The 16,549-nt window shown below is 44.3% G+C and overlaps 1 protein-coding gene across 1 annotated transcript; it reads right to left on the bottom strand.

Annotated features, from left to right (window-relative positions):
* Positions 1-655: 655 nt before the first annotated feature.
* dhx32b (DEAH (Asp-Glu-Ala-His) box polypeptide 32b) lies at positions 656-7,990 on the bottom strand. Its single transcript, XM_029698472.1, has 11 exons — positions 7,441-7,990; positions 6,840-7,033; positions 5,438-5,810; positions 4,914-5,147; positions 4,695-4,788; positions 4,444-4,593; positions 3,247-3,438; positions 2,908-3,048; positions 2,601-2,791; positions 2,191-2,381; positions 656-1,409 (listed from the first exon to the last, which is right to left on the bottom strand). The coding sequence occupies exons 1-11, from the start codon at positions 7,705-7,707 to the stop codon at positions 1,235-1,237; spliced, it is 2,202 nt and encodes a 733-aa protein (XP_029554332.1). The 5' UTR covers positions 7,708-7,990; the 3' UTR covers positions 656-1,234.
* Between the last annotated feature and the right edge of the window lie 8,559 nt (positions 7,991-16,549).

The following is a 16,549-nucleotide window of genomic DNA, read 5'->3' as shown; positions in this document are numbered from 1 at the left end:
GTGCCAAGAAGTTCAACTTATTTCTGTCTGTATATAAAAGGCCCTGGATCTTGGCATGAGCCTGTAAGTATGTATGCAGGACTAAAGAGGTCACTTGGTGCTGTAATGCCTCATGTAGCTACAATACCGTAATGCACTGTCCCTGAATTGGGTCACCCCCCCCCCCCCCCCCCCCCCCCCCCCCCCCCCCCCCCCCCCCCCCACCTATCCCTTCTCTCTTCACAGCAGATGGAGCGACAAACCCAAATGATGTCCCTGTGCTACTCTGTTTCTGCGCCTCTGCTAATCTGTCTGGGACACACATTTTATGCACTATGACAGCCTAGAGTAATTTAACAGAAAGGTAAGAGAAATGGTCCAACTGAGCAGTGGAGGGTAAGGGCAAAGAATACGCCCGTGGGGGTTAAGTGTCTAAGCTGTATGTTTTGGCTTTTGGACTGACTAAATATACATCTTTGAAGTGTTACAGATTGCGCGATAGAAATGTAAAGGTCATATCCGATTGAGCTGACATTTGCAGCATTTACCTTGAATGCATTCTCCTCTAGTGGGGGAACATTGCCTTTACATTTAAATCACGCTGTAATACTGAACTTCCGCAATAAGGTTGGAATAGAGCCCTAGATTTGCATTTAGGCTAAGTACTCTTCAAACATGCATTTTTAGTGGTGTGTTTATTATTAAACGGCAAGTTCCAAGAAACAACATACATCCCTGCACATACGTAGGGCTCTATAAATTAAATATACATTGACTAGAAAGGATGCATATATAAATATTGCTAAAACTAACACGTTGGCAATCTGGACAGATAGTGTCACTTTTCTTCCCATAATTCAATTCCAGTAATTAACAAATTGAATTATATTAATTAGATAGCCTGACATTAACATGATTCTAAGTTTCAATGACTCAAAAGTAACACTGGTGATGAGATGACTGAAAAGTAACACTGGTGATGAGATGACTGAAAAGTAACACTGGTGATGAGATGACTGAAAAGTAACACTGGTGATGAGATGACTGAAAAGTAACACTGGTGATGAGATGACTCAAAAGTAACACTGGTGATGAGATGACTGAAAAGTAACACTGGTGATGAGATGACTGAAAAGTAACACTGGTGATGAGATGACTGAAAAGTAACACTTGTGAAAGTGATCATATAATACAGTACCGGGGAATGAGTAGGGAGTTTCTGCCTCTAAGACATTCTCAACCGAGGCATTCACAATCACTGTATGACACAACTGGCAGTGACCTCTGGTATGCTCTCTAGGCTGGGGCTCTTTTGAATCTTCTTCGCTTTGTAGTGTTCAGCTCCATTGTCTAAGATGTTCTGGAGGATGTCCTTGCTCTCGCTGGGAGGCAGGTTGAAGAAGAAGTACTGTGGAGCCATCTGAATGAACCTGGGTAGAGGGAGGGAATCATTGGTGAACATGGAGTTGGACATTGGGCGAGTCAACCCAATATTCTCTGATATATTTGCCTTTTCATTCATTTGCTTCTGGTTCTGATTTCACAGTAAGTATTGTTTTATTCATTTACACTTGAATTTAACATAGCACAGGATCATTGGGTCAACTGCAATTATGGAGAGCAACCTGAAATGAATTTGAATTACAGTGAGGGAATTGAAATTAGTTAGATTATCATAGACCAAAGAACAGGAATCTCCCTATGATATTCACTGCAATTGACCAAAATGCAGCAATCAAAGATTTCCTATGAATGACACCCAATCTCTTTGTTGGAAAGAGCACTTACTGTAACACCAGTCTAACAGTTGCCAGGAGCGCCATTTGGTAAACATTTCAAAGTGTAACCTAATACGGCATGTGAAGGCTGCCGAGCCTTGTCTGTCATTAACAGTCCCCATTAAAGCAGCACCCTCTCTGTAGCTGTGCTCTTCCTAATCCTCTTTTAACCAGCTGATACTGGAGGGCAGGATTAAGAAAACCCCCGCCCGTTACAATCTGACTCTAATGTGCCATGGTGAAGAGCCTGGTCCAAAAAGGAAAGCAGTGTCTGGGACCTCTTGTCTCTCCCTGAAGTAAATATCTGTAGTTATCTATTGGAGGTTACAGGCTACACACAGTTCTAACCTATTCATATATTTTGATTTAATTTAATTACCTTTGATATACTATATTTAGATATTTTTTATGTCTCCACCTCTAATCCACTTACTCCTCTGGTGATATGTGGGACACGGTGCGGATGCAGTTGTCCTCTGAGAAGGAGTACTGATGGAAGAGGACCCACTCCGGCAGGCCCAGTTTGGGTGTCTTGGTGCCGTAGGCAGAGAAAGGGTGGATCTGGGCCACGTGCTTGTGTGTCAACATGAAGTAATTCCCTGATGAATCCACATCCCTTGCCACCTGAAAGTCATAACAGTATGTCTTTTATAATCACTTCAAGTTTCACTTCAAAAGGAACTCGCACATCTGAGATATCTTTTTGCAGGTGCATGGGAACAATGTGATAACTTCAAAGACGAGAGAAACCCGCACACTGCTCTTGCTAGTGATACGAGTAGGTAAAAGATAGATTGTATCTTTCAAGTTTCTTAGTAGTAACAGTTATCAATAGATAGGAACCTGCATGAAGAAGCCAGCTAGCAGCGCTCTCTTAATGTTGCGAGTGTTTCCCTTGGAGCCAAAGGAAGGCATGGAGACAGGCAGCTCTATCCTCCTCAGGGTGTCAGTCAGCTCAGAGCGGATAGCATCAGCCGTCTGCAGGGCACACAGACTCAGGAAGTAGTCCTGACACCACTTCTCCACACTGACAACTGGAAAACGCCAAACCAGAGAGAGTAAATGAGGGTTTTAGGGTCAATGGCCAATGTTATCCTTTTTTTAAAGCTTGTTGTATGCACTGTGGCTACAGGTAGGCCTGTGAACTCACAGGGCTCATGCTGGTTCTGTTTGAAAGCCTTGTAGATGTTGATGAGGGTGAAGTGGTCTCCCTCTGGGTGCTGGAACTTCAGGTGACACTGAGAGGCCTCTAGCCTCAACTCCCTTGAGGGGACCAGGAAGCAGCTTGGTGCTAAGAGGGGCAGCATGAGAGAAGGGGTTAGCACACTAATGTTGTACATTATGAAGTATATGTGAGGATTGACGTGACTTCACTTTGTATGAGGTTTGCAAGTGTGCAAGCATGACCACAGCATGGTGGTGGTGTGTGTTACCACGAACCTTTAATGTGGTATACAGACCACAGAGCATAAGTTGAAGTCCCACACACCTGTCAGCATGGCGGCGATGGTGACCACCTCGTTGACACAGTCAAACTCGCAGGAGGCCAGTAGTGTCTTGGCCATCTGGGGCTCCAGGGGGAACTCAGACATGATGATGCCGATCTCTGACAGGTTCCCATCGTCATCCAGGGCTGCTAGATAGTCCAGTTCCTCCAAGGCCTGCATCAGACCCTCAGGATCTGGTGGAAATAACACCGCCATGGAAATGAATCGAAGTGTGCGTGACAGAATTGTGAAGTATCTGACTTTGTAAAGAAAGTCACCTGTAAACTATGTGATTACAACCTTGTAAAACGGATTATTTTCAAGGTACAACCAGCAAGCAGGCTAAACTGATTGTCATTTAAGTCCTCAATATCCTAATATCAGCTGTGCATCACTATGCAAAATAAATGTTCTGGGAGGCTTTGCTTTACACGGAGGGTTTTGGATGTAACAATGTTTTCAACAAGAAAAAACTACAGTATACAGGGCAATAAACATCTCAAATGTACTGTCCCATTATGATCATTATGGTGATAGTCTAATCCTGAGAAACAGCATCACAACATCAGCAACATAATAATAATAATAATTAGAACATCACACCCATCAACACACACTTTCAATCAATGTCATCCAATCATGGGGCTTATAGTGAAATGCCCACATTGCCCAGCTGCACATGATCATTACGCTGTAGTGCTTGGCAGGGCTTACACACACACACACACACACACACACACACACACACACACACACACACACACACACACACACACACACAGAGCATGACTAAACTCTTATCGTTAATGAGTGTTAGACCTCTATGGCTGCTGCTGCATCACTAGGCCAACTCTCCAAACATTGGCCGTAGAACAGGGCTTGTCAGCTCAGCTAACGCATGCCTCACCGACCTCCAATAGAACACAATACCACACAACAGGCCTGTTTGTACCGGACACAGGGGCCAAACGAAATAACTGAGCTCAACCCAAAATGTGTCTCTCTACAGGATGCATGGAGCTCAAAAACTTAAATACAAAACAGCATTATGCATTAAGAATGTTATTTCATTTTGATGATGTATCACTCCACTCAGTATGTATACATTTAGCTGCCCAGTACATATGTACTGTAGATACAATAAAAAAAAAGTAATGTTGAAGAAAGAGCCTGCACTTGTTCAGCCTGTCTTGCCGTACCTGGCCTGTCGATAAAGTCACAGCGGCCCAGACCGCCAATGTCCATCCTCTTCAGGAAGAGCACCGTGGATGTGATGTCAGACTCAAGGATGTGGGGGCGTGTCTCACTGGGCAGGGGTGTGTCCTCTGGGTACAGACAAAAACTCTTCCCTGCGGGAAATGATGCGCTCAGGTTAGCAAGAACACATGACCCTCCAAACTGTGTGACTTCAATACCTGGCCTTTGTTACTGATTTCAGTCTTCGTCATACCTGTTGGTCCTACAAGCTGTTTGCGGCTTTCTGCTTGGATCCGACTGATAGGTTGAATGGCGACTGAGTTCGCTCTGATCCTAGGGTTATAAACCTAGAACACGAGGAAAGACAGACATTCATAAAAAAACACCACTAATTACCATTTATTACAATCTTGTTATCAAAAAGTGGTACAAAGGTTTGCTTAAAATAACTATTCAGCAATAAGTTACTCACATTTCTTTTCTGGACACCGGCATCGATGACAAAGTTCAGCATGTGCACAGCCCAAAAGAGGTCTTCATTTGGACTGGAGGTGAGGAATACTCTTCTGCACCGGCCTTCCTCTTCACCCGGCATGGGCAGAGTTCCACCCAGCCCAGGGTGCACCGAGACAGGGAGAAGTTCCCCTAGATGTGGGGGTATATTGGCCTCCTCACGAAGGAGGATATCACGGGCAAGATCTATCTCCTAATAAAACACAAGAGAAGGTTGAGTAATGCTGTTGTCGAAGCAACAGTTGTCATGATATGGCTTCTGCCACGTTCCCAGACGGTAGACTAGGATATGTGGTCCCGTGTGGCTCAGTTGGTAGAGCATGGTGTTTGCAACGCCAGGGTTGTGGGTTCGATTCCCACGGGGGACCAGTACGGGGGAAAAAAAATGTATGAAATGTATGTATTCACTACTGTAAGTCGCTCTGGATAAGAGCGTCTGCTAAATGACTAAAATGTAAATATGACATTTTAAGAAAATCTTACTTGAGTTGTGGCCAAAAACACGACTATATCCCCTTCCTCTTGGGAGTGGTGTATCTCCAGAACCAGTCGCAGGGCAGAGCAGAAGTAGTCCTTGTGGCTGGTACCAGTATACACCGCCTCCGCTGAACACACCCCCTCCAGCTGGATCAGTGGGACATTCCTGTAGTGGCCCAGTAGTGTGGGTCCTGGGTGTGTAGCTGTGAGGAGCACCACACGGAGCTCGGGCCTCTGCAGGGCGATGTCTTTGAGAAGGCCCAGTAGAACATCTGTACTGACCGTCCTCTCGTGGGCTTGGTCGATGACGATGACACCGTAGTGCTCCAGCATGGGGTCTGACATCATCTCTCTGAGCAGCATGTCATCAGTGCAGTACCTGGGGTGAAGAAGAAAATGGTCACAGACAGGCGTAGGGTAACATTTTGTGGGAGTAGCAAATGTGTTGATAAAGTTCTACTAAAGTGATTTATCGAGTACATAAACTCTATTTACAAAAACATAAAATCAATCAATTCTAGTGCTCTAATAGCAAATGAAAGCCAAAGGTGTAAGACAACATGACGTATTAGGAGATGAATAGCCGTCCTCCTGGAAGGGTCCTTAATGAAGCTGCTGTGCTTGGCTACTTTGTGTAATTTGGGGCTCTATTCAATCAGTATCGCTGAAGTGTTACAGATTGCGCAATAGAAATGTAAAGGTAATTTCCGATAGAGCCGACATATGCAGCGTTTACCATGAATGCAGTCTCCGCTAATGCAGGAACGTTACCTTTAAATTTCAATCAAGCTATAACGCTGAACTACCGCGCTACAGATTGAACAGAGCCCTTACTCTTAGAAAAAGGTTTCTTTGGCTGTCCCTATAGGATAACCCTTTTTGGATCCAGGTAGGACCCTTTTTGGTTCCAGGTAGAACCCTTTTGGATTCCATGTAGAACCCTTGTGGAAAGGGTTCTACATGGAACCCAAACAGATTCTCTACCTGGAACCAAAGTCATTCTATCTGGAACCAAAAAGGGTTCTTTAAAAGGTTCTCCTATGGGGACAGTCGAAAAACCCTTTAAGGTTCTAGATAGCACCTTTTTTCCTAAGTGTGTAGTTATTAGTCTAGTCAGTGGATTCATTATGTCTCCCTGGCTGCCTGTTTTCTTAGCTTGTCTTGGGTCTTTGTTCCCCGGCTGACTTATGGCAGTGAGAGACGCGAGAGCGTGGCATATGGTCAGAGTGAGAGCTGGGCAGCTGCAGGGGAGCCCCATGAAAAGAGGCTCCTCAACTCTTTTGTTCAGTTCTTTAAAAAAAGAAAAGACAGCCACCAAGAAGGTGGGGGTGACGCGGGGGGTGATGTAAGTGTGTGAGTGTGTTTGTGAATTGGTGTGTGAGCAGTGTGTGTAATAGTGTTTACAGACCTGAGAACAGTGTCACCGGAGCAGCATGTCTCTAGGGGGATGCTGTAGCCCACTTCATGACCAATGTTGACATCCATCTCATCAGCTACACGCAGAGCCAGATCCACTGTATGTTGCCTGTGGACCTGGGTGCACACCACCATGCCATTCTGGTACTGGACAGACAGGCAGAACTCTGCACACCACTGGGGAATCTGAGCATGCCACAGGAGGGAAAGAATAGAACATGAAACATACTGCCACATCAGATTATCCTTTCTAATCACGTCCTTCAGTCATAATTAGAGTGTTAAACCCCAAACCCTTCATTTCACTTACCAGTTTGAACATCTCCTTATTCTCCTGAAGTGTGCACTGGTTCAGTACTACCCACTAATGGACAAATATTTCATTAGCATGGGCGTGGGCTAGAGGGAGATTCCACCATAGGCCTATTTCTTATACCAGTCCTTTTCTTTCAAATTCATTATGGTAATTGAACAAGTGCACCCTTTGGGAGAAAGGAAAGATTTTTGGGATGCAGTCAATAGTAACTGCATTACACACGTATTTTTGTGAGATAAAACCTAGTTATTATCAGAGGGGAGAGTAATCAACTCACCTGAGAGCTTCTGCCAGTTCTTGCAGTGCCAGAGACAATAATAAACTGCCTGTTGGCCAGCTTGTCCATGAAATCACACCTGGCTTTCCAAACTGGCAGATCCATCCTTTCCTTCAGTAATGTGTAATATCGAGAGGAGTAGGGTAGTCCGTCAAATCGATTAAGCTCCAAAACATCACCATATTCTACAACTTCTTTACCTGCTCCTTCTGTTTCGAAGGCTACTCTATCCTCCCAATACTTCTCCCCGGTTATGCCCTGCGCCATGGTTGAAATGGATTACGCGCTCCTTTCTTTACCCAATCGAGAGATAGGCTACGCGCTAACAGAAAGAGCCTCGAACATGCAAATAATTTAAAGAAAGTTTACGTGATTTTATATAATTCGAAGTCGGTTGTTCAAACGAAATAAAATTGCTTCGAATGAATGCCCCTGCCCTGCTCCAAACCGGGAGAGCCTGAATAATGAAACGCGCTCCGGCGACCGTGAAGGCTGACTAGTCATGTGGTCACTAATCCCAGAGTCCAACAGATGAGACTAGGATCAATGATGGAACAGGGCAGCCAGGGCACAATAGAATAGAGAACAATAGTTTGAATAGAACATGGCCAGCGTGGAGGAGTGTGCGGCTGTGCACAGCTGCATGGTTAATACTTTATTGTGCAATTTCACATTTGCAACAATGGTGCAAGCATAGAGAATGAGATGAATATTGCAACAGTAGCAATAAATCACAGCGTTGTCCAAACTTCGAAGGATTTCCCGCACATCAGGTTTTTCCCGCAACCGCCACAATGTGGTTCCCATAGCAACCATCATCAAAAAGGCATTCATTACACAGTGTGAAAAACGTTTCACTAGTTAGCTAACGTAGCCAGCTACTGTTTCAGTGCGGCCCTAGAGTCGATGTCTGCGCCCCCGCGGAAATACAATTAGCATAAGAAAAACATCATCATACAAATCATTCAATTTCAACTAGGGATATCTGTTTTTTTTGCATTGGATGAGTCTCAATCTACTGCATCAGCATATGCAGGTGAAAGGTTAAAGCTAGAGATGTTTTTGTCAGACCATGAAAACCGAAAATCGGTCTCCTAACAAAATCATCTGTATCATCCGAATGGTTTGGCCTATTTGGCCTACAAACTGTTATGACCCATTTATGTAAAGATGATACTCTCCCGAACACGATTTGCTCTATGACCCACACAACGCCCCCACACGCGTCATGGGACAGCCGATCTGCCAATTTATGTCTGTAGCTTCCGAATAGTGGGCTACACAGTAATATGTAATATACGGTCAATTACCGTGAGACTGGCAATATTTTACATGACAATAGCCTGCGGACAAAATTTCATGACTGCCACAGCCCTAACTCTCAATACAAGTAGCTAAAAGTTGACCCACACCTTATCCCTTTCAATGTCTGTGTTGTTCATGAGGCTGCCTTAAACCATTCAAGCCACCATCTCCTCGTCATAGGTAACGTGGGTCACCATAGCATTGACCTGAGTTGGTAAACAGAGGAAAATTCACCATGGACAGGCCCACTAGAGAAATGGACCTGCTTCTCTGTGGAAGAGATGGACCCCAAATCACACACATACAGTAGTGGTTCATGCGTGTATGTTTGTTTATTCCATGTGTAACTCTGTGTTGTATGTGTCTAACTGCTTTGCTTTATCTTGTCCAGGTCGCAGTTGCAAATGAGAACTTGTTCTCAACTAGCCTACCTGGTTAAATAAAGGTGAATAAAAAAAACAAATGCAGTGGTGATTTTAGCAGATTTTTTTTGTTGTTGATTTTTGTCGACTTGATTCATGATGATGACTGCAAGCCAAGATTTTGAAAGTATGATGTTGACATGATCAGTCCAATCAAATCTACTGTACATATAACTGATTTGACGTAATTTTATCTGTGGCCAATGACCTTGAGCCTTCTTGGATCGGCACTTCTAATGTAACTCTATGGTGCCACCCAAGGGGCTAGAATTTTTGAGGTCTCCCCTTAGACTTGGTGGTGATGTAGTGTCCTCATGAGTGACAGAACACTGAGCCAATCACGGCGCAACGCTCCATATTTTCTGCTGGCTTATTCCACCACCACAGAATGCACTGAGCTAGGCTGAAACACCTGCATTTTGGAGCTGCCTTACTCCAGAAAACAAAAAAGAGACCATGTTTGTATGCGGCTTTATTAACTCAATGACATATACATTTTTTTACGTTGTTTGCAAACTGATATGCGACATGTATTAATGGAAAAATAACATGCAAAACAGGCAAGCCCCACCTGCCCTGAATGACAGGTCGCCACTAGGTGCATGGGTAAAATCACTGGGGAAGCCAGAAAAAAAGCCATATTACAACCTACAACCTCTATAACCTGTTCATATGCCTTGTGACCGTGATACAGTGCATTTGGAAAGTATTCAGACTCTTTGACTTTTTCCACATTTTGTTACGTTACAGCCTTATTCTAAAATGGATTAAATGCCCCCCCCCATCAACCTACACACAATACCCCATATTGACTAAACAAAACTGTTTTTTTGAAAACATTTCAAATGTATAATTTTTCAAACTGAAATATACATTTACATACAGTAAGTATTCAGACCCTTTACTCAGTACTTTGTTGAAGCACCTTTGGCAGCGATTACAGCCACAAGTCTTCTTGGGTATGATGCTACAAGCTTGGCACACCTGTATTTGGGGAGTTTCCCAAATAAAAATGAAAAGACTTTATGTCAAAATTAGAAACGTGTAATATCTGAATATGTAGCTAGTTAGACTATCTTACCCGTGGTCTGAAATCGGAGTAGATAGCCAGAGCGAATTTACCGGCTACGTCTGTCAACAGTTGTCGCAGTGACATTCATTTGCAATGGATACTTGTATAGTGGAGTCTTTTGTTAAGAAATGTAGCTAGCTAGCTAGCTAAACAATTAACCAAAATTCCAACTCATGACGTTACGAAATGCTTGTGCTTCTAGTTCCGACAGTGCAGCAATATCTTTCAAGTAATCTAACAATTACACAACTACCCAATACACACAATCTAAGTAAAGGAATGGAATAAGAAGGTATACATATAAATATATGGATGAGCAATGACCGAGCGGCATAGGTAAGATGCCTATGCCGTCCAGTCATTGCTCATCCTTATAGGTAGCTATATAGGTACCATCCATATAGGTAGCCATATAGGTAGCCATATACATAGCATCCATATAGGTAGCTTACCAACCAGGTTCAATGTTAGCTAGCTAGCATTAGGCTATAACTAGCCAAGCAAATGGCTTTGAGATACGAATAATATCATCATACACGTAACGTTAGCTAGCGAGCTAATAGTACACTTTAACTTGAAATGAAACCACTTTCTGTCAAAATTAGAAACATGTAATATCTGAAAATGTAGCTAACTAGACTATCTTACCTGTATACATCATGATTGAATGCTTCTCCCTGTCATGGATGCAATGGTTGCCCTTAGTTTGAAGATGTAATCCAGAGACAGGTGTTTTCTCCCTCTCCTTAGCTATCATACTCCACTGATTACAAAACTCGATCCTCCATGTCACGTCCTGACCAGCAGAGGGCGTATTGCTTAGTCTAGGTCAGGATGTGGCAGGGGGTTTGTGTTTGTTAAATGTTGGGTTGATGATTGGGACTTCCAATTGAAGGCAGGTGTGTATAGTTGCCTTTGATTGGAAGTCCTATATAGGTGTGTGTGTTTGTCTTTGGGGTTGTGGGGAATTGTTTTTGCACTTGCTTTGTGAGCCTGCAAAACTGTTTGCTGTCGTGAGTACTGTTTTTGGTTTTCCAGTGGATACTTTAATTGTTTTGTTAATTAAAGAAACATGAGTGTCCACACTTCCGCTGCGCCTTGGTCCTTCTCTCTCATGTATGACATTTTCAACGACAAGTACGACTTATTTTGTGACAGAATTCCCCACCACCAAACCAGGACCAAGCAGCGGAAGAAGGCTGGCGAGGACTGGGAGACACGACGGGTAAGGGAGACCGAGAGGCACCCCCAAGATTTTTTTAGGGGGGGGCACAAGGGCTGTTTGACGGAGCAAGAGCTGCCCGCCAGTCAGTCACCAGAGCTGCCCGCCAGTCAGTCACCAGAGCTGCCCGCCAGTCAGTCACCAGAGCTGCCCGCCAGTCAGTCACCAGAGCTGCCCGCCAGTCAGTCACCAGAGCTGCCCGCCAGTCAGTCACCAGAGCTGCCCGCCAGTCAGTCACCAGAGCTGCCCGCCAGTCAGTCACCAGAGCTGCCCGCCAGTCAACAGTCACCAGAGCTGCCCGCCAGTCAACAGTCGCCAGAGCTGCCCGCCAGTCAACAGTCGCCAGAGCTGCCCGCCAGTCAACAGTCGCCAGAGCTGCCCGCCAGTCAACAGTCGCCAGAGCTGCCCGCCAGTCAACAGTCGCCAGAGCTGCCCTAAACTGCCAAAGTGGCCAGACTGCCCTGAACTGCCAGAGTGGCCAGACTGCCCTGAACTGCCAGAGTGGCCAGACTGCCCTGAACTGCCAGACTGCCCTCCGGTCCAGCCCGAGTGACCCTCCTGCCCTCCGGTCCAGCCCGAGGGGCCCTCCTGCCCCCCGGCCCAGTGCCCCCCGGCTCAGCCCGAGGGGCCCTCCTGCCCTCCGGTCCAGCCCGAGTGGTCTGTCTGCCAGGGTCAGCCCGAGTGGCCCGTCTGCCCTGCGCAGCTATCGGCGCCATCAAAGTGGGCGACGCCGAAGGTGGAGCGAGGTCCACGGCCTGCACCTGAGCCACCTCCAGGATAGGTGGGTTGGGGAGGGAGGGAGGGTGTAGCACAGTGCCGTCTTTGACGGCAGCCACCCTCCCTTCCCTCCCTTATGGTTTAGGGGTTATTGTTTGTTGGTTTTTGTTGGGGTATTGGGGATTTTCTTGTGTTTTTCTTTTTTAGGTGCATCCTGGAGTCTGCACCTTGAGGGGGGGGTACTGTCACGTCCTGACCAGCAGAGGGCGTATTGCTTAGTCTAGGTCAGGATGTGGCAGGGGGTTTGTGTTTGTTAAATGTTGGGTTGATGATTGGGACTTCCAATTGAAGGCAGGTGTGTATAGTTGCCTTTGATTGGAAGTCCTATATAGGTGTGTGTGTTTGTCTTTGGGGTTGTGGGGAATTGTTTTTGCACTTGCTTTGTGAGCCTGCAAAACTGTTTGCTGTCGTGAGTACTGTTTTTGGTTTTCCAGTGGATACTTGAATTGTTTTGTTAATTAAAGAAACATGAGTGTCCACACTTCCGCTGCGCCTTGGTCCTTCTCTCTCATGTATGACATTTTCAACGACAAGTACGACTTATTTTGTGACACTCCAGAAGGTGAAGAGCAACACTTATGCAGTTCTACTAAGCAATATATATATAAAAAATGTGTTGTACAGGATTATCTACACATATTAACCAGCTTAAATAGACAGAAGTGTGCTATATGGCAGACCAATCCGAACTCATCTCTCGGCATGTCCAGCCCACTCATTATCTCAGCCAATCATGGCTAACGGGAAGGTTGCTGACTTTTTCTGTGGCTAAACCAACTAGGCTCGTAATTTATCAATTTTATTCATATTGACAGATGTCTTGCAAGTTTCTTATTAAGGCAGATGAAACTTCACATGTTCCAGAATGCATTTCTGCCCAAAAACACATTTTTATTAAAAAAAAAGATTACGTTCAAATAGCTTTCGTGTGAAGTAGTGACCCGTGACATACTCCTAGTTTCCTGAAACAGGTCACATATAGATAGGTGTGTGCCTTTCCAAATCATGTCTAATCAATTGAATTTGGAAGCAAAAGAAACGCACACGTGTTTAGGCGAGGTGCTGGCTAGCTGAGTAGAACACCTGAAAAGGAAAAGGAGAGCCTTTGGTGTTATCATGTGCTCCACTAAGGCAGTTATTTATCTAATAACTTGTCCTTGTGGTAAAAATGATGTGGTTAAAAAGAAGCGCAAAATAAAAGTACGAATCTCGGAGCATCGTAGCACCTTTGGTGCAAAAACTCAACGTACCCAGTTGCAGACCACTTTTTGGAAGCAAACCACAAACTACTCTAGGAGAGGGGGTGACCTTGACAATTTAATTTAAAGACCCTTGCTCCCTTCGGTCTCAATGAGGACTTTGATATGAAGTCATTCTTGTGATTATTATGATTTTGGTATTCATTGTACATGTTTGTAGGCCTAGTATGTAGCCTAATTGTATCTATGGATTGTATGCTATCATTCATGTTTTTTATATGTTCTATTTATATCTGTAAATCAATCAATGATATCAAGCCACCCCCGGCCATGATTACAGACACCTGTGTGTGTGTCCTTTGAAACTATATAAACTAGTGACCCGCAGTGTTTGTCATTATACCCTTATGAAGACAGCTTGTCTGTCAAAACGTTGGTTATTAGTTTATAAAATTATTGCATCTGAGCTCCTAGAGTGTGCGGCTCTCCTTTTCAATCAATTGAATTTACCACAGGTGGACTCCAATCAAGTTATAGAAACATCTCAAGGATGATCACTGGAAACAGGATGTACCTGACCTCATTTTTGAGTCTCATAGCAAAGGGTCTGAATACTTATGTGAATAAATAATTTCAGTTTTTTCCTCCTCTCTATCATTTTGACGAAACAGTCTATCACTGTCATACAGTACACGCTTTTATTTTTTGTTGTCTGGCTGAAATGCTTGCTCGCTAGCCTAACTTTCATTCATGGGCAGCGTTAGCTATTTAACATTAGCCTTCTACATCTAGCTACATATTGAACTTCCATCCTCTCAGGCCAGGGTCACAATGTATGAATTAATGGTTGGATCAGAATCGCCGTTACAATCATTGGCCCGTACGGAGAATTAAGTCAAACCAAAAGTCCAAATCCCTATCTTCCACCATGTCTAATTTAGGAAAGGACCAATTTTAGCTAGCTAGCTAGCCAAGAGTGTGCAAAGCTGTCATCAAGGCAAAGGGTAGCTTCTTTGAAGAATCTCAATTATAAACTTTTTTAAAAATGTGTTTAACAGTTTTTTGGTTACTACATGATTCCATATGTGTTATTTCATAGTGTTGATGTCTTCACTATTATTCTACAATGTAGACATTTTAAAAATAAAGAAAAACCCTTGAATGAGTAGGTGTGTCCAAAATGTTGACTGGTACTGTATATAATGTCCTGTATAATGTAATGTAGCTGGGCACCTTGCTGTCATAGCCTACAGTCGTGGCCAAAAGTTTTGGGAATTACACAAATATTAATTTTCACAAAGTCTGATGCCTCAGTTTGTATGATGGCAATTTGCATATACTCCAGAATATTATGATGAGTGATCAGATGAATTGCAATTAATTGCAAAGTCCCTCTTTGCCAAGCAAATGAACTGAATCCCCCAAAAACATTTCCACTGGATTTCAGCCCTGCCACAAAAGGACCAGCTGACATCATGTCAGTGATTCTCTCGTTAACACAGGCGTGAGTGTTGACGAGGACAAGGCTGGAGATCACTTTGTCATGCTGATTGAGTTTGAATAACAGACTGGAAGCTTCAAAAGGAGGGTGGTGCTTGGAATCATTGTTCTTCCTCTGTCTACCATGCTTACCTGCAAGGAAACATGTGCCGTCATCATTGCTTTGAACAAAAAGGGCTTCACAGGCAAGGATATTGCTGCCAGTAAGATTGCCCCTAAATCAACCATTTATCAGATCATCAAGAACTTCAAGGAGAGCGGTTCAATTGTTGTGAAGAAGGCTTCAGGGCGCCCAAGAAAGTCCAGCAAGCGCCAGGACCATCTCCTAAAGTTGATTCAGCTGCGGGATCGGGTCACCACCAGTACAGAGCTTGCTCAGGAATGGCAGCAGGCAGGTGTGAGTGCATCTGCACGCACAGTGAGGCGAAGACTTTTGGAGGATGGCCTGGTGTCAAGAAGGGCAGCAAAGAAGCCACTTCTCTCCAGGAAAAACATCAGGGACAGACTGATATTCTGCAAAAGGTACAGGGATTGGACTGCTGAGGACTGAGGTAAAGTCATTTTCTCTGATAAATCCCCTGTCCGATTGTTTGGGGCATTCGGAAAAAAAGCTTGTCCGGAGAAGACAAGGTGAGCGCTACCATCAGTCCTGTGTCATGCCAACAGTAAAGCATCCTGAGACCATTCATGTGTGGGGTTGCTTCTCAGCCAAGGGAGTTGGCTCACTCACAAATTTGCCTAAGAACACAGCCATGAATAAAGAATGGGACCAACACATCCTCCGAGAGCAACTTCTCCCAACCATCCAGGAACAGTTTGGTGATGAACAATGCCTTTTCCAGCATGATGGAGCACCTTGCCATAAGGCAAAAGTGATAACTAAGTGGCTCGGCGAACAAAATATTGATATTTTGGGTCCATGGCCAGGAAACTCCCCAGACCTTAATCCCATTGAGAATTTGTGGTCAATCCTCAAGAGGCGGGTGGACAAACAAAACCCCACAAATTCTGACAAAGTCCAAGCATTGATTATGCAAGAATGGGCTGCCATCAGTCAGGATGTGGCTCATAAGTTAATTGACAGCATGCCAGGGCGGATTGCAGAGGTCTTGAAAAAGAAAGGTCAACACTGCAAATATTGACTCTTTGCATCAACTTCATGTAATTGTCAATAAAACCCTTGACATTTGTGAAATGCTTGTAATTATTCTTCAGTATTCCATAGTAACATCTGACAAAAATATCTAAAGACACTGAAGCATTAAACTTTGTGGAAATTAATATTTTTGTCATTCTCAAAACGTTTGGCCACGACTGTACATGATTCAGTATGGCTGTGAGGTAAGATTGGTGTCAGCATTTACAAGCTACACTCTATTCTCTACAGTAAATGTAAAGTGCACTACTTTTAACCAGAGCCTTAGTTTAACTATCCAAAAGGAAGACTAAAGGCAGTAAGTTATAATTTTGAGGCTAAAAGGCATGTTGATTGTTGTCTCAGTTGGATGTTAGAGACAACGTGCCCCACTGACTGGACTCCTTTGATGAGGGTGTCAGCAGTCAGTGGAAACCCAGCGGTGGCCTCTCTCCTCATCAGAGCCGGGGCTGATGT

The sequence above is a fragment of the Salmo trutta genome, chromosome 18 (genome assembly GCF_901001165.1).
Source record: "Salmo trutta chromosome 18, fSalTru1.1, whole genome shotgun sequence".
Lineage (NCBI taxonomy): Eukaryota > Metazoa > Chordata > Actinopteri > Salmoniformes > Salmonidae > Salmo > Salmo trutta.
Note: the sequence above shows the minus strand (reverse complement) of the source record. Positions and strands in the feature narration are given on the sequence as shown.

Coding starts and splice junctions, on each gene's coding strand:
- dhx32b (XM_029698472.1), bottom strand. CDS start 7,707: ATGGCGCAGGGCATAACCGGGGAGAAGTATTGGGAGGATAGAGTAGCC. Junction 5,811..6,839: donor TCCGGTGACACTGTTCTCAG/GTCTGTAAACAC, acceptor TCTTCACCCCAG/GTACTGCACTGATGACATGC. Junction 2,382..2,600: donor TAGCTGGCTTCTTCATGCAG/GTTCCTATCTAT, acceptor TATGACTTTCAG/GTGGCAAGGGATGTGGATTC.